We start from the raw sequence: 24,700 nt of genomic DNA on the forward strand, positions 1-24,700 counted from the left end.
CTGTTTTCCAATTCCTTCGATGCACCCACTGGGTTTGGCTTGCCAGCTGCCAACACACACACACACGCACACGTATACACACATATCACACCCTCTGCCTCTAGGAATAAAACAAAAGGCAACAGAAATAGAAGAAAGAACAACATGGCCAATATTTACTCAGTGTAACGGTATAATCGTTTAATAATAATAATAATAATAATAATAATAATAATAATAATTAGTTGTCTAACAAAAGTACTAAAATCAGGTTTAATTACTACAGTTCATAACAGCTCTGTTCCATTTAAGGGTATGAGCCGGTGGTGTAACCTAACTAATATTATTAATGACAATATTTGAAGGATATTTCTAATATGAATTTTGAGGGAGATCATTTTATTTGGACACTTGGACAAACACACACACACACACACACACACACACACACACACACACACACACACACACACACACACACACACACACAGGTGAAATCAAGACGACAATAACTGGAGGAAAGGCGATCTAATCAGAGATATCCGGTTTAGACCTTGTTAAAGGTGTCTGACTCTGTGTTCGTGGAGTGTGTTTTCATTCCTACCTTTGAACTGTCCTCCAGGTCCTTGTTGTTCAGCAGGGCATGGTTGGTCCTGAACACAATCCAGTCAAACAGCGCGCTGTACAGTGACTTGGCCATGGAGTCCCTCACTGTGCCTGCCTACACACAAACAAACACACACACAGACAAACAACGTGATCAAAAACACATGGATTTTATAATCTGAAACAGAAGCTAGCTCTGTGGATGTTTACTGCTTTCACTCACAGTCTTGCTCAAGTAACTTTTTTAGCTTTTTTCCCCCACTTGTTCTGTTACTGGATCATTGTAATGTTAAATGTGTAAAGTGGGCAGAGAAAACGTTCTAACAAAATCCTGCTGCAGCTGAAACATTTGATGGAAGAGATTAAACAGACAGAAAAGCAATGGAGAAAAATGAATCAGTGGATGGTGTTTTAAATCAAAAACTGCTCATAATTTGGCGATGGCTGCAACAAAAACCTCATCCAGATTTTTCTGAAAACAACAACATTTATTCAAACATTAACTTTGATCTGCCTAAAGACTCAAAGCACAGGAAAGAAGTTAGCCTGACTGCAAGAATAATCTACATACCAGAAGCTCCAACTTTAAATGACTGATGTTATGGTCTTCTTAGCTTAATCTCTATGCACACAAAAGTACTGAATATGCACGCAAAGACATTTTATGTGTAAACTCGTTCAGCTGCTAGTTAATACAGATATCAATTCAGCCAGTGGACACGATCAAGACAACCCGCTGAAGTTCAAACTGAGCATTAGAACGGGGCAGAGAAGTCATTTAAGTACTTTTAATGTGGCATGGTTGTTGGTGCAACAACAAACATTGCTGCAACAGTCAGACCGTAGTGTCAGAATTTGGTGTGAACAGCATGAAAGCATGGATCCATCCTGCCTTGTATCATCAGGTCAGGCTGGTGCTGGTAGTGTAATTGTCTGGGGAATTTTTCCTGACCCTTAGTGCCAACTGAGCATCCTTTAAACATCACAGCCTACCTGAGTATATTTGATGCTCATGTCTGTTGCCGTATGAACAAAGTGCACCCAATCTTCTGGTAGGATAACACACCACGTCACAAAGCTCAAATCATCTTAAACTGGTTTCCTGAACATGAGAGTGAGTTCACGGTTTTAAAACGACTTCCGCAGTCACCAGATTTTAATCCAACTGTCATGGTCCGGGTGAGTACGGGGTTTTTCCACTCCGCTGGGCTCCACCTTCAGGCAGAGACTCCAATCAGCTTCCACACCTGGTTCCAATCAAGTCACCAGCATATAAGACCAGCATTCACAACAGACCTCTGCCAGATCTTTTGCTAACTCACGTTAGTGCTACGCTGCCAAGCCCTTGTGAGAGCCCTTAACTACTGCTTTTCTCCTCACCGTGTTTTCGTTGTCATAGGACCCACCTGGCAGTCGCACTTCCCAAGCTAAACTACTCACATCTCCGCCTGGACGCTGGTTCTGTCATCTGGTTGCTTCCTTTCCATCATTGGACTACACCTGCCTGCCTCCCTGCCAAGTCCCTCACTCAAAGTATATTCTGGATCCTCTCTGGACACTCCTCATCCGGAACCCCTTGGACACCCCCTCCTCGCATGACACTTTAACCTACAACGCTGACTGCGTACCTCCATCCAAGCCCAATCTGCAGTAACCAGAGATCCAACGTGGTACTACCAAATATAATGGACACTAAGTGTATATGATCACGATTTAGATGAGCAGGAAGGTAAGAGGTGACTGGCATTGTGTTTTTGCAATGCATTGCTAGTTTTTCTCTAGTTGCTAGCATTGATCCTAAGCATAATCAAAGTCAAAGTTAACTTTATTGTCATCTCTGCTATATACAGTACAGTATATAGAGAGACGTGCGACAAGGCTCCAGTTCCATTCAGTGCAAACAACAATAAATATAAGAAGAATAAATATACACTTAAGACTGAGGTAAAGATAAAAGGAATAAATATACATTTTAAAATTAGGGTAAAAAGGTTCAATAACAGTCTAAGTTTCCAATTTACAGTTGAATCATTTAAAGTGACCTTGAAGTGGTTTAAAATGACCAGCGTAGCAGCTTTGCAGTTTACAGTAATGAGTGATTTAATGTTACAGACACGTGAGGATCAATCCTCTTATTTCAAACCTAAATTAATAACCTTTGTTCCATTAATGTATAACATGCTTATTTTATTTTTAGGCATCAAAACATCAGGATGTATAATTACAGCAACAGGCAACTGAAAAGAGCCAGCAGTCAACAATCAGAAGTTGCTTAAGGAAAAATAATCGAGCTACTTGCTTGAGTAAGTTACCATCAATGTTAACAGCCTATCAGTGGCTGTGCTACTGTAACTTAGAAAAGGCAATGTACCCGAGGCTCCTGTTATGAATAAACTGTTAGGCAGTATAACAACAGCCACTTTGTATTTAAAGGGCAAACAGAGCCCCTGTTTAAGTTCCCTGTCTGCTCAGAGTTAGTGGTCTTATGTTTTGTAGACTCGCTGTGCACAGTGCTGTAATACTTTCTGAGTTTTCAGTCATGAGCCAGAGCCTTAAGTATCTCCAGACCTACAGATTAGTATTTGCACAACATTTTTTTTATAGTTCACTTTGTGATCCATTAAAAAAACCCAACCCACTGTGCCTCAATGAGCAAAACAGCAACTATTCTTTCTCTTTAGAGACGATGAAAATCATGCTAAGCTAACATAAGCAGACCTGACTTGGACACCAGAGCATGTTCTCTGTCACGAATAAGTGTTATGATTGAACAGGGAGTGTAATGACACAAAGGAAATCTGCTTCAGCTAGGTCAAATATTTTTATGCCAGGAACCCCAAAATATTTGTGCAATACCCCAATCCGAAAAGGCTGCTAAGTGTGATCCAATCAGAGAGGATTTCATCTATGGGACAATCAAAAAGAATCACAGAATCAGTTGTGTTGTTGTAAATAACTCTCATCTTGATGTAGGTTTATCCCTCACAGAGCCTTATGTCATGTGACTATCGAAAAGTCCTATGGCAAATTCAAGTCAGTCAACTTCACAATTCAACATATATAATGCCTAAATAAAAGTTGCCTCAAGGTACTTTATATTGTAAGGTAAAGACCCTACATTAATTAAGAGAAAACCCCAACAATCAGAAGACCCCCTATGATCAGGCACTTAGTGACAGTGGTAAGGAAAAACTCCCTTTTAACAGGAGGAAACCTTCAGCAGAACCAGTTATTCTTATACAGTCCTTTTCTACTCTCGTTTTATAAAGTGATGGATACAACATGTTTAAGTGCTTTCTATGTAACATTCATACACAGTCATGCTCCAGTGGATGCATCGGAGAGCAGCCCAAATATCCTTGGGCAAGATAGTAACCCCAAATATTCCTGGCAGGCAGACTGGAATGATCAAACATTTACCTTTTTTTTTTTTTTTTTTTTTTATGGGATGCACTAATACCAGGCTAGCTAAGCATTTATCCATCCATCCATTCGCTTCCGCTTCTCCTTTTCAGGGTCGCGAGGGGCGCTGGAGCCTATCCCAGCTGTCACAGGGCGAGAGGCGGGGTACACCCTGGACAGGTCGCCAGTCTGTCGCAGGGCTAACACACAGGGACAGACAACCATTTGCACTCACATTCACTCGCACATTCACACCTAGTGGCAATTTGGATTATCCAATTAACCTATCCCCACAAGCTACATGTCTTTGGACGGTGGGAGGAAGCCGGAGTACCCGGAGGGAACCCACGCAAACACGGGGAGAACATGCAAACTCCACACAGAAAGACCCCGGCCTGATGCTAAGCATTTATTGAGATAAAAACTAGATTCTGGCAGATAGACCAGCAGGGCAGCAGGATCTGGACACTCAGTATTCCTACACATGTAGTTTTAGTCCTATAACAGTTATTTGCAGAATGTAGATAAATCAGAAAGCTACCAGTATTGTTAGCTAACTATAGCAGTTTGCTACCTAGCAATTAGGAGCACGGCGATCCACTGTCTTCAGAATATCAATGGCATTCATTGCCTTCGAGCAGCAAGAAGTAAAATAACTGCTGGTGCAAGCTCACAAGTTAAGCCTTTCTCAGCTTTGAGGGGAGCAGTTGAAATGACTTCCTATGAGAGTAAAGGTTACTACTGATTACCATGAGGGAGGTGTCAAAAACATTTAGAGGGTTAGCTAGGTGTTCTTCCAAAGGAGGGCATGTTTTTCTCAGCAGGGGTGTTGGTCTCCGAGTATGTCTTTTTGCTTTGCTGCTATGTTAGTGTTCTCCTCTCAGATCATACACTTATTGTTGATATCTGTGGGCTAGCTGAAACCATAAGAGATGATAGTTTCTACTAAAAGTTTTTTGGGCCTATTCTAACCACTATTTTAATAACTGCAGAGGCCGAGCACACCAACGCAGATGCACGAAGGACTGAAAGTCTTGCAGCAAACCACTATGATGAAGCAAAAACGTGCATTTTTAAAAGCTGCCTCCTCTCTTTTACATTATTGATTGCTTGTGATATATTTTTAGCAGGCAGGCCTGTGACGTCTCTGTGCCCACAGACTTATGTAAGATTGATATGAATAATACAAAAAGAATCACAATTTAATTGCTGCAGCAGGAACTTGGGATTGGCAGATCTGAAGTGAACATTTGACATGCCCACTGAGCACGTGTCGTCTCTGTATTTTGCCATGTCACTTAATTATTCATAAAAATGGGACAAGTTAGGAACTAGAAGGGAATATGGCTGGAAGCAAATGCGTAGAAAATGTTTCACTCAATGCCCACCTAAGCAACAGATGAAATAATTAGCAGGACTTTATCGGAGGCTTTTGGAAAGTGCAGCAATACGGACTGTTAAACTGGGTCTTAGCTGGTGTTTCTGATTATAAAACCCTGGAAGGGGAACTTGTTGTTTTCTCTGTCTCCATCTCTTTTTCTCGTTCCTCCTCCTTGAAAAACCACAGGAGGCGTGAAACACCAGCATGAGCTCACACTGCACGTGGCCTGCTAGCTTCCTCGCTGCAGGATGTTTTATCTAGGTATTTCACCACAATATGCCAGTGTGCATATGTTTTTCATTTGCATTTATGTACTTGTTATCTGTGTCAGTGCCCATATATGTATGTTTACTGGGTGTTTTTGATGCATTTTACAATCCATCACCAATAGGGGAGTGGTTTTATACTTCTCATCATCATATAGCTTAAAACTATCATAAAGTGACGCCTCATAGATGAATGGAAGCCATTTGAATGAGGGTCTGATTATTCCCCACCATCAACGCCTGATCCCCGCACATACACTTCCCTTTCAATATGTCTGTCTTTCAAACAGGAAGAAGGAAGTGGTAGAGTCAAATAATCTGTAGCCACATCAAAATTGTCAAACCGCTTGCCTTATCGTGACCAGCATGGACCCACGCATGCTTACAGACACACATGCATGCAATCAAGATCTCACACACGTACACACTCGCTTCTAAACCCAGACTAAATCACACTGGGGTCAGAGTTATGTGCATCCAGCTTGGATAACAAAGGTTATCTATAATAACAGCTATTTAATAAAGTCCATTAATTTTTTCCTGCTCATCCAATTGAGGGTCGTGACCGGGCTGGAGCCTTGATGTCAAACAAAATCTTTTTTCTTTATTTCTTTTGTTACAAAACAGTATTTTTGAGCAGCAGATGGCCTGTGTGCCTGAGATGACCGTACCCCCTTTTTATGACATCACATTCTTGACCAACAACCCTTCTTTTTTCTTTACGTTTCACAACTTAAACGTAAAAAAAAATATCCTGCTTTCACTATTAGCTTATGTCTGACAGCTAATGTATATATAAAGATGGTTGAAATGTTACTGAGATACTGCTCAATGCAGGCTTCAAATTTCCACACCAAACTTGTGTGAGTTACCTTTTTGTGTGACTGGCTTTTAAACTATGTTTAAACTACGTACAACTAAGATAGTAAAAAATCTGCAGCTCAAAACAGATTTCTGCTGAAAGAAAGGTTCTACTTTCAGCAAAAGAATCTGAAAACAATCTGTCAAACTCTGAATATGCATGTTAAGTAACAATGTCCAAAACATATTTTTGAATGTGAAACTTTAACATTTAGTTAGACATGACGAACAGTAATTGCACTATTTCTCCATTTGTGGCACAGCCAGCTTAAGTAGTAGGAGTAGTAAGTCGTAGTAGTAGTAGTAGTAGTAAGTAACTTCTTGAGGAAGCTCGAATGACAGAACAATAGCTGCCAAGCACAATCTTCCTGCTTGAGCTGGGTTTTACTTTTACTCTCATTATTCCTCTATGATAAACCCCAAGAGCTACATGATTCAACCAGAGATCGTCCACTCAGGTTCGGGACAGTCTGCGATAAAGTTAGAAAACCAACATCTTCCAATCCGCAGCTTGCTGAGGTTCAGCAGGTCGAACACCTCATCCAAATTTCCCCACCTCCACTGCGGGTGGATGGGACAGCTGCCTAGCACATTTTCTCAACCTTTCTTATCCAAGCAGGAAGAAATCATTTCTGAGAAGAACCAGCAACATTTGCCAGGTTATTTTTTCCACATTTCCTTTGTATAAAAACAGGCGTGTTATGGATTCCACAGGTGGCCTCGACTCGCTCCCACGACCCTCCGTCAGATCGGGGCAGGTTTTCACTTCTAATTTTACGTGGAGTGTGATTTTCTGGCATTATGCTTTTACTGATGCCGCAATGAGTGGACACGAAACTGGGGAAAGAGTGTGGGGGGGATGACATGCGGGAAATGGCATGGCCTCTGGTATTTGATTTAGTTTAAAGGCTGAATTAAGGATCGCTGTTATAATGCTTATGGTGGATCCATTATACTTTTCCTTATTCTCTGTGACACATATACTCTTACAGCTGAGGATGCCCATCTTGAATGTGGCCAAACGTTCAAATAATGAGGACAAACAAACTCTATGAGCCAAAACCTCAGGCTTCAGACTCTAAACTCATTTTTTTCAGACAGTTTTTTTTCTGCTCTTGGCCCTGTGCGATACTAGAAGAGTAGATCTCCCTAATATGGTCATTCCCCTACAGAGGCCAGGCTGAATGACACAGTGCATTTGCAGCAACATCCATGTAAAGCTAGCTAAAAGCTAAACTGAACTCTTTACCTCCTGAAAGGCTACAAGGAGTAACCCTTGAAACACTTTTTCTGAACTGAGTGGTTTCTTTCGTATTAGACCTGTTTAACGAACAGAGGTTAGTGAGGGTGGTCTCTGCCTGTGCAGAGTTTTTCTTGGAAAAACCAAGAAACTATTCTAATGGTCATCGAGCCACGTCTTTATTGACATAAACTGAGGTGTTAAACGTCGTCTTTATGGGGTAAAGAGTTAAAGCTAGCACGAAGTCCACCAGTTTGTCCAAACTTGTGCCTTATTTATATATGTATCTTTGAAATGTTGATCTAATGTTAAATGTTAATTTCATCATTATGAAACATTTTAATATTGTTTTAAAAAAATATTTTTAATAAAATATGTTTGCGGTCTACATATATAGTGCGAAGTAGTAATCATTATCTGTTATGTGCTGCTACTTGATAGATAACAATGTTCTGTACGCAATCTGAATTAGAGCAATAAACCGAGTCTGCCCTGTCTCCATGGATTGCATAAATCTTGGCACAAATTAAAAGTAACATGTTATATATGACACGTTTTTCTTTCTGTGAGTGGATAGTTGAGGATTTCCTATAATGCTAATCTGCTGTTGTTTTCGTTTTTTTATTATTTTTTTTTACCACTTCCTCCACAGATGACATAGTACCTGAAGGTTTCTGCAGGTACCCGTGAATCCTTTTATCTCTTGCTCTTCTTGAGATACGACCACCTCAACAAGGACAGAGGGGGAAAACACCAGAAGCCAGAAGCGAACATCATTTAATCAGAAATGCAGCTCTAATCCAGGAATAGAGTTCTGATCACATCGTCTGAGCCTGTCTCACACAGCCAGTCCAAAAATAAGTGAATTTATGCTTTGAAACATATGCGACTGGAGGAGAAAGAGACAGACAAACAGACTGAGGCAGGATCGTGTTTCTGGCCTCTGTGCTGTATATTCCAGTGGAGGTTGCACATTCCTAAGACAAGAACACATGACTGAAGCAACGGGGGTGTGGGAGAGTGGGAACAACCATTGTTGGGTGAAACTAGGCTGTGGATCAGATGGAGAGGTGGAGCTTAACGGGGTTACAGGCAATCAATGTGTAGCATTTCCTTCCTCAGACAAAAGGCCCTGAAGCCACAAGCACAGAGCAGGACTATGCAGTGCTTTGCTGAGCTTGGAGGGAGAGATAAGCAAAATTCACTGAATATTAATATTCAGCAGCACTCTGATGCCCTTCAGTGGAGTTTATCTAGGTCAAAAGAGGCAACAAAGAGGTAAATTCTTCAGACTGTGAGTCTAGAGAACATGGTTAACTCAAACCGCCACGGCTTAACAGGAAACAGGAAGTTGCAGAGGAAGACCCCTATCAAAAGAGAATGCCACAACAAACTCCCCAGACAAACTCTAAAGCAAGCAAACACAAACAAAGAATCTCCAGTACAGATGACGCACTTCAAAACAAAACGTTCAGCAACAACGTGCTTTTACTGAGACTGGATGTGATGAAGCCACGCTCCTGCTGACACCACACAGCAGCGCCATCAAGAAGCAGAACAGACGAATATTGTTTTGCTGCATTTTCTTAAATGTGTCGTGGCACCGAAGGACTAGAGGTTCATAGAAGATTTAGCAGCTTTAGACGGTGAGACAAAGCCACTGCATTTGGGGCACGTGTCTCACTCTGGTGCGGTTACCTCTGCAAGCTTGTAGGGCACTATGAGCCTTTCTCCAACAGTCACCGTCTTCCTGGTTGTCAGTGCTTCAAGAAGCATCTCCTCCTTCACCTGTGCACAAAAGAAAAGCAAGAATAAAAGTGTCATTTTCAAGGAAGACATCAGGGCACGCACTACTGGACTTACTAACAAATAATCAGTGATGACAAAGGGATATCACCCACAATAGCTATAACACAGGATCACTTCTACTCTATCAGTAAAATGTAACCTGAAATGAGATTTACTGTTTATTTTACAGGCAATGATGATGATAACATTGATTAGGAGACTAATGAAATAAGACATTCAGCAAAGCTGGGGGGATTTACAGGAGACAGATTGCAAAGATATGGGAGCAGAGATATGGTGACTGACTATGTATCCTACAGTTCCCACAGTGAGGTTGCACTAGGTACACAGAGTAAAGGCCTTTTAAACTTAGTCATTATGCATGTTTCACCAATATGTCCCTCGTGGTATCTATTACAGCCATTTAAAGCCACATTATACCATACATTCACACAGCATTCATACAACCGCGGACAGTTTGGAACCAGCGGTGTCTTTGGACTGTGGGAGGAAACTGGAGTACCCAGAGGAAACCCACACAGGCTCAGGGAGAACATACACACTCAGCTCCAGCTGGCTGGGAGGTTCAAACTGATGACCTTCAAAACAGACAATCCCATTTGGTTCTATTACCTATACGCAGATGATTGTTTGATTCAGTTGTAGTGTTTGTCACATATTGTCTGTATGTAGTTAGCTGACCATAACTCTGACATCTCTGTCGCTTTTAACCAACGTAGCTGACACAAAAGCAGCACACATGATATTCAGTACAGTACTATATGACTTTCCATTTGAGTTTGTGTTCACTCTAAAAATGGCCCCAGACAAACCAGCGATGACAGGGCCACACTGGGAGAAGCAGATGTCACTGCACACATCTCCTCCATCTACGGGGATTATGGGCGTGGGCCGAACAGCTGCTCCTGAGACTGTGTGTGTGTTTCCGTGTGTGTGTGTGTGTATACATGTGAGAACAAGCCATCGCAAGGCTGCCTGATGTCTTCATGTTTAAAGAGCAAGGGTGTCAATGTTATAGTTAATACCATTATGGATCTATTTCTGCCAGTGGCCTCTAAATGCTTTGACATAAATTTGGGGGGGGGCAGGACAAGTCAACTCTGCAGTGAGTGGGTTGGTGGGGAGCGGGGGGCATAATCAGACCTCATTTCACACTGCGTGGTAATCCCTCCACAAAGAGCAAAGCCTATTCTGCAGCTCAGTGATTGGTCTTTAACTGGTACATTTCCATGTATTAGTTGCTTGGTGACAGGCGCGATGCCCTGTCATGATCACAGATCTTAATACTCTAATAATCAGAAGTTTGTATGCACCAGTTTGGGTCCAGTGATTCTGAACTGAAGTCAGCCATTTTTTTTGGAGCACCTTTAGATCCTAGTGAGGACAAAAAGTAAAAGCAAACACAGCAGAGCCGCCTGATCTGAGCATGACGGTTTTCCAGAGACATTGCACACAAAGAATCCTGAATAGAACTCTATAGGAAAATATGAGCCAGTGATATTGCATCTGCATATTAGAGGTTCACACAAGTTTCAGCTGTGAGGTGGTGGGCATATCCACCTGTTACTGTAGTAGAGCCACAGGTAAGTGTGCCTTCTAGGTAGGGCTGGGCGCTATGACCCAAAATTCATATCTCGATATTTTTTAGTTGGATGGCGATATAAGATATATATTTCGATATATTTTTTTTAAAGCCATAAGTTAAGAACAAAAAGAGAGTTCTTAGTCACACTGTGTCCCAGCTGTCACACGGGCACTTTTATTTACATACAGCGTAGATGTACATGAAGAAATTACTCAAAAATAAATTATCAGCATTTATTAAATAATCATGGTCAATAAATAAAAGAAAACAATGTTGTTTTTGTGCATAACAAAAAGCTCACAATTGTGCAGTCAAAATGTAAACTAATAGACGCTGAGCGTAATAACAAAGAGACAGATTTCACAGCTGCACCACGTCTCTGAACAGGTGCCATTTGTGGTCCTTATACACACACAGTACGTATCACTCCGCGAAGCTCCTCCTCGGTAGCCGTAATCCTCCGACAATCCATCAAGCGGTGCAGCTCCGTAGCTTAGCAAAGTCATATTAAAACATTTTTTGACAGATTGCCGAGCGCTGTGTACCACATAAAATCGGTTCGCGGTCAGTAAGCACAACCAGAATTCATACATAAGGTGCACTGTCGATTTTTGAAAAAATGAAAGGATAATAGGCCGTGAAGCCCCTCCGGGCTGCATGTCGTTAGCGCGGTTAGCTCGCTAGCGCGGTTAGCTCGCTAACACGTTCACGCCGTCCAGCCCCACGCACGGTAACTCGCTAACGGAGATTTTCCGCTTTCATCTTGTCATTGCCTGCAGGTGAAGCTATGGGGGAGGCGGAGTTGTGTTCAGTGAAGGAGAGGCGAGGCCGAGTAACGTTGCGTAGAGACAAAAGTGGACGAAAGAGAGGCAAACCTGCGGCTCCACAAGTATAATTATAACGTAACATAGACTATATCGATATAAACGATATTGTCACATCTTATATCTCGTATGAAAATATATCGATATTTTTAAAAAAATCGATATATATCGCCCAGCCCTACTTCTAGAGGTGGGGGAAAAAATCGATACTGTGTAGTATCGTGATATTTTTTTTGCTAATAATGTATCGATACAGGGACAGCAGAAATCGATATTTTGTTACAAAAAAGTTTTTATGCTCTGACTTCAGAGCATGTTGATCCTTTTTCTGAGCAAGAATCCTGACATTCCTTCACTGTCCAAATATGTTTAACTTTTTTATGGCAGCAATAAACATGACAGTTTACTTATTTTAATTTAAGACACGTTTTATTTTAATTACGTTTTAAACTTTTTTATTTAATGTAAAATTATATTTTGTTTATTTACTTTCAAATTCTTGAGTTGCTGAATGGGCTGCATAGTTTTCATAAATTGCATAGTTCAGAATAGCTATAATTGTACCAGATGGTTGCATTCAGTTAAGTTGGACTAGACTGTAATACAAACCGTTCAGTTTGTCAACAATAAAACTGACTGAAATGTGAGAAAGACTGAGTGTGAGAATTTGATATTAGATAAAATGAATATTGATAAAGTTTACCTTTATGTACAGAATCTGAATATTGCAAAATATTTTTAAAAATTGCAATAATATCGTATCGTGCGTTAAGTATTGTGATAATATCGTATCGTGGGATGTATGGTGATTCCCACCTCTAGTGCCTTCTATTCTCTCTCAAATCTGCCATTCTTCTCCCAAAACCCTCAAACTCCTGCTCTCAGGTCCTATACTCTAGCACCATACTCCATAGCAGCTTTGCTAGTAAAGGTTCAAATGTTTCCACTCTGCATCGGTCAAGTTCTTGTATTTCTCTGAATGTTTAGTCTCATAATGATAATTCAAATTGTAATCCTTAAACATGGTAATCTGCTCTCCACAAACCAAGCAGATGGCTTTACCTCTGACTTCAGTAAACGAATACTTAGCGGTTTATGTGTTTGTTAAAAACTCTGCATGCGGCATCAATCTATCTTTTTGTGCTTGTCAGCTAAAGCCTGTTGGGGCTAGAAAACACACTTCTCATGAGCGTCAGTTCCATTGCTTCCACAGTGAGACTGCAGATGCATGAGTGTAAAGAAAACTTTCAGTAGCCTTCAAAATAAAAGCAACAAAGTTATATTGTGATTTCACCCTGAAACAGAATTTCTGGTGGGGGGGGGTGTATGAAAGAGTAATTGGCAACCGAAACAAGACAACTGCAAGATTTAGGTTTGAGTCCTGACTTCCTGTTGATGTGTGGCGGGCTGGTCAGGGACACTCACGGGGCAGGAGGTGGTCAGGAGGCCGTATAATGCCCAGGTCTGTTTTGAAAGGACTTTAGGCTTTCCCTGTCAACATTATTTATCACCATTAATGTCTAAATTGACGGTGTGATTTTCAGTGTTGGGGAGTAACGGAATACATGTACCGCCGTTACGTATTTAAAATACATAATATGAGTAACTGTATTCCATTACAGTTACCGTTTAAAAGGGTGGTATTCAGAATACAGTTACTTTGTTGAAATAAATGGATTACACTGCGGTACTTCCCTGTTTCATTTTGTCGCGGGTCAGGACTGTTTGGGTTTTGTTTGACAGCTACGTTCTGTTGTTCCAGGCGGCAGGGTTACGGTTGCCATGGTTACAGGGCGACGCTCTCTCTCTCTCTGCGACTGTGTGTTTCCTGGGTGAGAGAGCGCCTTTTCGTTGTTGTTGTTGTTGTGCTAAGCTAACAGGCAGAATGCTACAAGCATAGCTCTAAAGAATGTAGCATCATGGGCAGTGTAGTCCGTGTTGCAGGGAGAATAGACTGCCATACACGTTATGGGTCTGTGAGCGCGAGGAGGGAGAAAAAGGAGAGTGGAAAGGTACGAGCAGTCATCGAGGAAAAACGGGAGCTGGAGGCATGTAAATATAATAATAACCACTTCAGCCAAGAAGAGTGCCTGACGAGCCCAGTTGTAAGTAAGCTATTAAGACTCGACTGTACACTGTGTTCGTGTTTTCCTCCGAAAACAATAAGTTCCGTTGGAGCAGCCTTTCAACGCCTCTCTCTGTCTTTCACAAGAAAAATTGACCCACACAACAAAGTAAAGCTATTTTTCGGCTACGAGCCGACAGGGACCCCGCCGTATTAGTCAGAGGTCCCTTTACTACAGTTCGGAGTCGCGGACCTTCAGTAACAGTAATAAATCACACAGCAATAGTACATTCACGTTGTTGTAAAAAGCATGATAATATATTAAGTAATCCAAAGTATTCAGAATACGTTACTGTCATTGAGTAACGTAACGGAATACGTTACAGAATACATTTTGGGGCATGTAATCTGTAATATGTAATGGAATACATTTTAAAAGTAACCTTCCCAACACTGGTGATTTTGCATTAATAATATGCAAAGCAGTGTAGACCATCGTCAACCTGTTGTAGGCAGTGTCAAAAATGTGTGAACCAATCAGTCTGTGGTAACTGGACTATTATTGGTACTTTAGCATCCTGCTGACAAGACACAATTTAATAATCTGCAGCCTTTTTTGATCTGTCCAGGTCCACTTTAACCTACACAGAGAGTCCTCCCCATCAAGCTACGTGCTGTTTATTGAAAGATTGCACACATTGTTGGATCCCCAGAATGCTTCACTGTAATCAAATGCCTGGAGAAACACACAGTAACGCAGTGCCATGCATCTCACATACGTTTTCTCCTATGCAGACACACTATCATGGTTCAAAGATCATTTGAACTGGGCTAAAAGTGACACCTGGTAGCCCGTCTGTGTCCTAATGGAGATCTTTTTATTACATATCAAAACCCAAAACAACACGATAGCTGCTTTGGGTTTGAAAAAGGGTCCTGGATGCTTACAGGGCCCCTCTGTTTGCAGTTTGCAGTTTCCTCCAGGAGCCCCAGGTTTGCCTGCCAGCAAAAACATGCAAGGTTGAGTCTTCTGTTACTGTGACCAAGCTTACATCTGGAGTTGATCCCACTGCTCCTTGTACTTACAGAAGGATGAGTTAAATGCAGAGAATGAGTTTCCCTACTGGAGTCAATAAAAGATATCTATCCTCTTATCGTAAATGTCCAGAGTAGATTAATATCTGATGCTGTTAGTAAGTTAACATCAGATATAAGAATAAACTTTGGCAACTGGTTATTGTAAGGGCAGAACGCAAACGTTAGACAGCTGGTTTTCATATTCAAAACTAAATGCAGCAATTAAAAAGCAAAATAAATAGCGAATGTCTAAAATAAAGAAGAAAAAGAAAAAAATAGACAAAAGAAAAACTGTTTTTAGCATTCAATTACCATCAGCAGTTTCAGGCTTCAGCGCATTTATTCAGACAGAAAGCTTCTCTCTGTAAGCTGGTTTCCAGTTTGCACAGAAATGTTTCTGGTTAGGTCAAATTACTCAACTCTAGATCTCAGAGGATCCAGTCTGTCAACTGTACATCAGCCTGTACAAGCTCTACTTCCTCTTCCTGTTTCACCTCCACAGGAAACAGGAAGTGGCACTTGGCTTTATTCCCATTTGTGCGTCAATCTACACAAGGTTCTCTTTGAAAGGTGCTTTGCATTAATATGCCACAGCAGCAGTGAGTGCAGCAGTAAACATACCTCATCCTGCCCGAAACCATTTTACACATCAAACGCTGGACATTCATGCAAATTAGGACTCATTTAGAGCCAGAGTTTGCCTTCAAGCAGTCCTAGCCTCACATGACTCAACATGAGACTCCCTTCAGCTGACCCGAACAACCTCTTTAACCATTTAACAGACTCTCTCACACAGTGCCTTAAAGTAAAACCATGCACCATCAATAAAACATAAGTGCTAACGAGTTTTGATGGTGCCTGTCTGTAGTCTAGACACTCATTCAGATTCTTAGCGTAAAGCTAAGCTTGCAAGGATGAAACAACATCACCAATTTGCATAGGTCATACTAATTCAGTATATCTATATCTAAATCATAGGCAGATCAAGGAGCTTGTAGTTCTACTGCCAAGCTTCAAAGGGTAAATATTTAAACTCAATCTTGATTCCCAGCAGGTCCTGTTAGTTTTCTAGACTGTGTACATTAAATAACACTACAAGTAGTATTTAAACGTAAACTCTTAGATCACCTAATCTGTCACAGTCTTTAAACTTCTCTGCCTACCTGATTCAATGGTCACATAATGAATGATAATATTTTCCCATCATCCAACCAAAAGACTGCATCTCACCACAAATGTTAATGCTTAAGATCCACTCAAAACAGGGATTCATTATGAGCCCATCTTTCAGGTCAGCACTGTGCTTTCTTTCTTTCCTTCTCTTTCTTCGTGGCTTTTTAAGAATATCTTATAAGACCCAAGAGACAGACAGCCAGAGGCTCTGCATCAAATAACAGACATCCAAATAAACTTGAACTTAAAAAACTGACCCCTGAGCATGTGGCCTACATGTGGCTCAACTCGCCGCACTGCCACTCTGGATCCCTGGGGGAAACAAAGAGACCAGCCTGGATGTTACAGGCGAACACTCCACAGTCATAACATCCCCGCTGTGCTGTTGACAGGAGTCTCCGGCACACTTCGGACATTGTTTTGTCACCGACTCAACAAGCACATCCGGCTAATTGTTGCAGTTTGTAACAGGGACTGGGAAATGACACGTCCAAGCAGCATGTGGGTATTTCAGCTGTCCTTTCTATGTATGTGTGTGTGTGCATGTTTGTGTGTGTCTATGGTCTGATTTCAACGTCAAGAATGAGTCCAAATGCAGCTCAACTTCATAAACTTATAAACACTGTGTGGCACATAAACCCTGCCAGTAAATGTTTTTGCAGGTCTCTATTTTCCCCAGGAGAGTTAAAGAGTCACCAGCAGTTGAAATTCCACAGACGCTTAAAGTCATGCAGTACTGAACAGGTGAGTGAAAGAGCACGCAGCAGAGTAACAGGCTTCACCCGCACTCAAATGTTGCTAAAGGTTAGCACTGTTTAGTAGGTATCTACGTCTGGGTGATGTAGTTTGTGGACGAACCTTTCTAACCAAGCTAGCTCGCCTTAGCTGACAACATACTGTATGGTCACATGTGGTTCCTAAGAAACAAGATGGTAATGATCATGATGCTCTGCTTTTGAAGTTGGGATTTTAAAAGCGCACCTGCAAATTAGTGGGTGCTATCTTTCTTATACAGTCTGTGTATGTACACAAGAGCATCTTTTAAAATGTGTTAATTTTACATTATTAAATATTAACAAAACAAAAAGATGGTTATAAAATATCTCAGTCATTAGATTACAAAAAGGAGGAATAACAAACAAACATTCAACTGCTTTGTTTAACACCAAAAGTGTAGTTTACTCAGAGCCACTACAGTCAAAATAAGAGTGACTTCCTTTGTTCTATAACGCCCTTCCCTATGCATATGTTGAAAACACAGGATGGGTGGAGCTACCAACAGAAGGAAGAGCTTGGGTGAAAGTGGCTTGCAAAGTGGCTTGCACATGCACAGCAACTATAAGCAGGTTAGACAGTAGATCCTAACATAACATTTGCCAGCTGGATGCTGAGGTGGATGTCAGCTGAGCCACCAGCTGATATGGCTGGGACTGAGATCAGCTGGACTGCAGTGACTGCTGCAGAGCTTGACTTCTGCCTGGCGTGAAATAATGTTATTCTTGAGTCTATTATTAGTCTGAGTCTGCAACAGTCTACAATATAATTGCTGAAATCAAAGGCTGGATGAACTCTACTTGAACTTCATCTTCAGAGACAATGTGCTCCCAGTATGAAAACAAATGGCCCGAGTGTAATGCTGAAGAAATGACAAAACAAGCCAAAAACAACCGTTTTTTGTTTTTTAAAAGGGAGCGGAATTAAAGAACAACAGTTGTTAACAAACAAATGAATCACAATGACCCTTAACAAACCTTTTATCTGTATTTAAAATGCTCCTACAATAACTTAAATATAATTAAACTTTGCAGTTAAAATTGGGACAGTAACAGGGACTCATTGTTCCTGGTGGGAGAGCAACAACAGACCAGGATAAGAGCTCTGAAAATAACCTCTACACAAACAGTACTTTGTGAAAGTACTGGATGGGTGGACGGCTCTTTGGGACCTGAAGCACCTCTTAACTTCCGCTGTCACCACAAGCTGTGCTTGTATACCTATATCCTCAGCTCTCTAAAAGGCTTTTTGTAAAACCCACATTGTGGGAGGAATCACATTTTTCTCACAGCTTTCAACAAAAACAGAGCATAGAAAAACGCCTATTTGCTCGAGTGGATGTTACTTATTTTTAAAGTTCATGAAGTCTGTGAGAATAAAAAAACGGCAAAGAAGGAATTTTGGGAGAACAAACAAGTCCTGTGGTAAAGTTCTGCTCCAATTCTTCATTTTTTTATTACCCTTCAAAGTATCAAGAGTTTTGCATTTCAGCCTAAAGTCAGCACCATAAATTCCTCAGATATCTTAATGTGCAATTTTTCCATTTGATTTTCACAGAGCAATGTTGGATATACACAGCTCTGTGACATTTATTGATTCAAAGCATAAACTCATGTCTGCCAAATCAACTTTAATGCTGCTGATTCAGTGTTGGCGGACAGATGTCACGATCTGCACCATGCCGCTCACCTCTAGCAGCTCTGAGACGATGGGCAGGACCTCTGGGTTGCAGATATCGATGGAATCATCCCTGTAGGTCTTCTTCTTGTAGCGGATGTTTCCCAGGTGGAGGATGGCTGACAGCAGGGAGAAAATCCTGACAAGGAACAAAGGTACTTTTCTTTATCACATCAACAAACTCCACCTTCTTACTGAGCAGGCTTTACAGTGGATATTAGGGCATCATGAAAACGTATTTATACCTAAATACATATTGCAGGGACTGAAAAACTGAAGTAATTAATCCTATCGATTAATTTCCAAGAACTGTGGTTTACAAAACATAAGTATTAATATGAAGCCCTATAGAAATAGCTTTGGGAAATTTGGGAAAATGTATTTATTTTTTATATATTTTATTATATAATTCATATGCTTTCTTTTCAAGAGTAAGATAGGAATACACGCTTCTTTTTTTAGCTAAAGCTAAAAAATTACACTTTGCAATAATTTTTTTTAGCTAACAGTTAGTTCAGTTAGTGATTTAAATCTTAGAAAGACTAAAAAAGTAAACAAGAAAGCACAACATGCTCTGAGCTGCTGAGACAAGCTGAAGCACCTTGTGAGAGACTAAAAATGCTTTGTGGTGAAAACATCAAGAGGAGCAGGGGTACTGAGGGAGCGCTAGTCTGCTTTAGTCTGCTAACATTATCATAGCTAGACAATTCCCTGTTTTTTGTCCCAGTGCATAGGTTTCTTCAAAAAAATCAAATAAAATAAAAAAGTACTGAGATAAGTTTCTAAAAGCGTTCAGACTCTGACTGTTGGCTTGTAGTTCTTTAATCTTACTCAGTTTTACACAAGAACAGGTTACAAGCTAATGGTTGTAGCCATGCAGCTAATCTTACTGTTTGCGTGTTGTGGGCAGGAAGCCAACCATCTCCATAGCCAGCTGCAGCCGCTCAAAGTCGTGTTTTAGATCTTCTCCTTCCACTGTGAAGCAGTCCTGCTGGTGTCAGGTGGAAACACACAAAAACAGACGAACACATAATCACTACAAAGCACATAAATTCAACAAAAACAAGATTCTTTATATTGTATCTGTTATTAAAGTGTGTACCAGAAGCTAAAAGACAGCATGCTGTCTTTTTGTGACACTAAGCAGGGTTTCCCCACAGAACTTCTAATATAAAATGTGCCCGATTTCCTCAAATTATCAAAGAAAGTTGCAAAATAACACTGAACCCCAATAACAAGACCTCAGCTCTCCTGATGAGATTTATTTTAAGTGCTTTTTCTAAAAAATGCAATTAAAATAATTGTGAATTATTGCAATTTTCTAACGTATGTGCAAAAAGTGAAAGATTAAAATATTAGATATTTGTGTCTTACTAATGTGCTCTATTTATAAACTTATTGGACACTTCATTAGGTACACCAGTTCAACTACTTGTAAAAACAGACAATAACAAAGAAGCAATTCAATAAATCAAAATGCAACAGAGACTTAATTTTTATGCAAGTGCCTTTGAACGCAGCATGACTGTTGCTGCATAATAAAACAAAAACTGCTGCTCTATTGGGATTTTAGCACAGAATCATCTCTAGGGTTACAGAGAATGGTCAGAAAAGAAAATATCCACTGAGCAGCATTTTTTTGTGCCAAAATGTTGATGCTAGCCATAAGAGAAAAAAGGCCAGACAGAGCATCACATCAAGCATTGAAGCAGATGAGGTTTAGCAGCAAAAGACCACCCCTAGGAAATAGAAAATAATGGCAGCAGCCAGTTTAACCCTCAGCCTCCTAGTAAATGCACCTATGGTATAAATTTGAAACTCCTGCGTCACTTCATTCTCAAGTTATCAGATTCATAAGATTTTCAGAAAACGTAACCTCTGACCCCTGAACTTGAGGCCGAGGTTACTCAGATTTGAACTCGTCCGAGATTTTCAGTAGTAGTCCTATGTCTCTTCATTCTGGAGTTCTCACATTCGCAAACTTGGGTGTCTATCTCGCCCGGCCTCCTGCCTGCCCGCCCAGCAGGGTGACGACAATATCCCATCAGCCTTTTATAGCCTCCCTCAAGTTGAATCTTGCGTCTTTAGATTCATAAGTCAAGTCTAACATGAGTTTATGTGACACATGGCAGTTAATTATGAGAAAAGCACATTCACTGGGTTGGACCACAATGTAGAAACTGAACTTTAAACTGTTTTATAATCATGGTCATCAGACTCAGCTAAGCAACTAACAGCAATTATTTATAGAAACTGCACATTCCTTTGTGTAATGAATGTAAAAGAAAATACAGTTTACAGGGTTTATTTCAGCTGTTGAAGGGGGAAACCCTGCGAAGTGAACACAAGTACATTCCTGTGTAATCATGAGCCATCGCACAGTGTTTGAAAGTGTTTTAACAATTAATGAGTAAAGCAAAGGAATGAGCAGCGCGAGGATGTGTACGTATACAATCATAGCGTGTGTGTTCGTCTCTTCGAGCCCTCCAGTTAGTCGGTGTGTCTCTGCTCCAGCAGCAAGCCTCTGTCAGGCACATAATTAGCACATACCACAGTGACCGGCCGGCGAGAGAAGACACAGGAACCCATAATCCACACTCTGGATCTGCCTCTTGTACCCTTTACCATTCAACGCTCATCTGCTTCTCCATTGTTTTCCTTTGGCTTCGAACTTGTCAGGAACTGCAGAGCCAACAATCAGCGCATTTCTACAGTGAGCTTCTCCAATTGCAACAAAGGGGTTTTGAGGCTTCTCGAGCTACATCGAGACCCAGGAAAAGCCAGTTTTCAAATTGCCGGGTATGTTTTAAATCGGCGCCAAACAGCACAATGTGATACGTTGAAGGAAGTTGAGAAAATAAAGAGATCAAGTTTGGCAATTGCAATGGAATACTTGGGTTGAAAACCAAAACCTTAGCTCGTGGTGCTCAGACAAAAGTCGAGAAAAGAACAAGGGATTGTTGAGTGCAGTAAAGTGATGATTAAGAAACAATCTGTTCTTACTTATTTTAAACAAAGAGTCTATTTTCACTTCAGAGCTTGAAATTGTAATTTCAGGCCAGTTGCAACAGTTCTGGTGCATTAAATCAAGCCGGGAACCCTGCTGACTGTGCACATGAAGCTTTTTAACAGATCGCTCGAAGATTCTGTTAAAACTGAACGTGCGTCCAGTCAAGGCTTTCCTGTTATTTACCATGACTTTAGTCAAGATTTATTCCATGGACCAGCCGTGCAAAAAACATCAGCATGCCAACCCATCTCTAGACATTCCACACAGCCAAAAACCAGAGATACCCAAACAAGCGCAAAATGCAAACCAGCAGCCACCAAGACCCAGAACCAAACACCAGACTGCACACATCAAATGCAAACATCCAGAAAATGTTTGGTCTTTAGGATCTTTAGTTAAATACTCAGATTTTTCATTCACATTCATTGTTTAAGTGGTATTTTAAGCCCCAGACGCTGCATCTGGAATCTGTATACACTTGTCACTGCTCAAAGTGCGTCTCTATTTACTGCAGCACACATTGACCAGTGGTAGAGGTCAGAGGCCAAACAGGCCCAGAGGGTTGGTCAGGTCATCAGGCAGCTGTCAAAAGCTGCCACTCTTTCTGTGTGTGTGTGTGTGTGTGTGTAGACACTGACATCATCTCCTTGGGTGGTGGGGTCTCTCATGAGGTCATTCAATGACCTCTGGGAGAGACAGTGTGTCAGCAAACAGTGAGTTGGGAGGATTGTGCGAGAAAGTAATAACAGAAAGGAGCCATTTACTAAAGCAAAGCTTCCAAGTAATGGATCATAATGAAAAAGACAGTCAGCTTCTCTAAGTATTTGGACTTTGGCACATTTTGTGTAACATTACCTCTGTATACCACCACATTCTTTTCTTGGTTTCATTACCATGCAAAGAATTCTGCGATCATGCACTTTAGTCCTTTGTGGGCTTTCAGCACTTTTGGTACTGCTGAGCTGGCCGGTGCAGTCACTCTTCGTAAAGTTTGTTATGTTTTTCTGGGGGGGGGGTTTCTGTTTTTTTCCTGGCTAATGACGGCCTTCCTCATGCCATCACTGGCATTCAAAGGTCCAATGAACAGCTACCTAACGCTAGATTAACACTTGGAATTAACTACAGATCTTTTATCTGCTTCATGAAATAAAGAGGGAACAGGCCATGAAACCGCTTTTCAGTCAATTTTCCCTTTGCAATTTCTGCCTCTGAAAATGGGGGACTATGAATGAAAATGGCTGTAATTCCTAAACAGTTACTACAAACCTTTGGTTAAACCCTTGAGTTAAGTCCAAACTTCAATCACATGTTGATGGTTTGATCTAAAATTGGTGATGGTGTACAGAGGTTAGGGCCTAACAGTATGCCTTTTTGCTTCCCTTGCAAAAAATATAATAAAAGAAAGAAATCTAATTAAAAACAGTCTATTAAATCTAAGATTAAAAAAGCTACACTTAAGTGAAACCAATTTCATGGAAGATTGCTAACTGGTCCAGTTCAGCAACAACTTCATAGTTTCACGCCTGGCTTCTTGGATCCTTGTAGGATCTCGTGTTTGCACCAATTTCTTGAAAATCCAATGGCCTCAGAAGCGTAGCACAGTAATTAACGTGGCTTCATAACATTTACTGTAAATGGTGCAAATGATGCAGAGACACAGCATGAATCAAATGAAGAGAGGAACACAAATCGTATCTTAAAAACCTCAACAGAAATTTCTCAAACCACTCCTGCAGCAAAAGCCACATGTTCAGCATGACTTAAATGATTCTTCTTATAAGCAGTTGTTAAGTATGCTACCTCAGCCAAGGAGCTTATGTTTCTGGTGTTTGAGCTCATGGTTGACAAAAAAGCCTAAAAACTAAAGTACGATTCATAGTGTGGTGTGTGTTGCCAACATGCACAAAGTACAGTAAGACTTCAAATATGTCACGTTTTACCTCTGAACTAACCTTCAAGGTCAACAGTTTGATCTGAAGTTCAAAGTAATAATAATGTTACCTAGAGCTATATTTACAACAATGTTTCTTACTGCCATTGTTTGTACTGACAACATACAGGCATGCAGGTAATAATACATGGGGATTGTAAATATCACGTTATTTTATCATGACTTTGTTATGGGCGTTCAGTAACAGATTATAGCCGTTTAAAGACAAAAACAAGTTGAGTATATATGTGTGCTATCGCTGTACTTTATGTTGTTAAATGCCTCCAAGCAAGATATGAAGTAAAGGATATTCTGCAGGTGTGGTATGAGAAAAGTCCATTAGCTTGTAAAATTAATAGGGATTCACAACGCCAATGAGAGCTTTTTAGAGAATACTCAAAATATTTGTTTTCATTCATAACAAAAAGAAATGTTTCAGAGCTAAAAAACAAAGAGTTGAAAAAGCCAAAGTCAAGAGTGAAATACAGTAAGTCCACAGGTCGTATTTATACTGACCAACTCTCATGTCAAGTGTTTGCTCGCCAGCAAAGTCTAAGTAACATAATCTCCCATTAGCAGATACAGGGGCCTTTAAACAAACACAACAAATCCCACTGACCAAACATTACTCACTTCAGGTGGAGGCTGGCAAGACAGCGGGCAGGCTCAGAGACCAATGAAACGGCAAAAACACACACAAACACACATAAAACGGACCACACAGCTAGAGGGAAGTTTCAGGATGTGAAGCTAATTGACCACTGCTCAAGCTGACTAATAGACTTAGGAGTATTTTACCAATTGTTCAGGTTAGCGCTTGCCCTATCTTTAATGTTACCGCGAAGCATGAAATTATGTTAAATTTACATCCTAGTCAACATACTTGAAGGCCGTCACCACAAATGCTTGTTTAACATTGATGGAAAGTGTCGCTGCTGCAAGTCTGCTTCTCGTTTTGAACATGGTTACTAGTATCATTTGGATCAGCGACACTTTTGAGTGCTTGAAGGTTCTTCTTACTCCTTTCCCTCCTTACTGTGG

General features: G+C 40.7%; 1 protein-coding gene across 15 annotated transcripts in view; it reads right to left on the reverse strand.

The window, feature by feature from the left end:
* The window catches only part of myo9ab (myosin IXAb), a 150,664-nt gene that overhangs the window by 44,198 nt on the left and 81,766 nt on the right, over positions 1-24,700 (reverse strand). For 11 of the 15 annotated variants that reach the window (XM_042224657.1, XM_042224656.1, XM_014336579.2 and 8 more), the window contains 4 exons: positions 19,610-19,710; positions 18,732-18,858; positions 9,434-9,523; positions 584-700 (listed from right to left, as the gene is read on the reverse strand). In XM_042224657.1, the coding sequence (XP_042080591.1) occupies positions 584-700; positions 9,434-9,523; positions 18,732-18,858; positions 19,610-19,710 (435 nt within the window). The remainder of the gene's footprint in view (positions 1-583; positions 701-9,433; positions 9,524-18,731; positions 18,859-19,609; positions 19,711-24,700) is intronic. The other 4 variants (XM_042224659.1, XM_042224655.1, XM_042224663.1 and 1 more) reach the window with 1 other exon arrangement.

This window comes from Haplochromis burtoni, unplaced genomic scaffold (genome assembly GCF_018398535.1).
Source record: "Haplochromis burtoni strain Fernald_Lab_line unplaced genomic scaffold, NCSU_Asbu1 Contig_145, whole genome shotgun sequence".
Taxonomy (NCBI): domain Eukaryota; kingdom Metazoa; phylum Chordata; class Actinopteri; order Cichliformes; family Cichlidae; genus Haplochromis; species Haplochromis burtoni.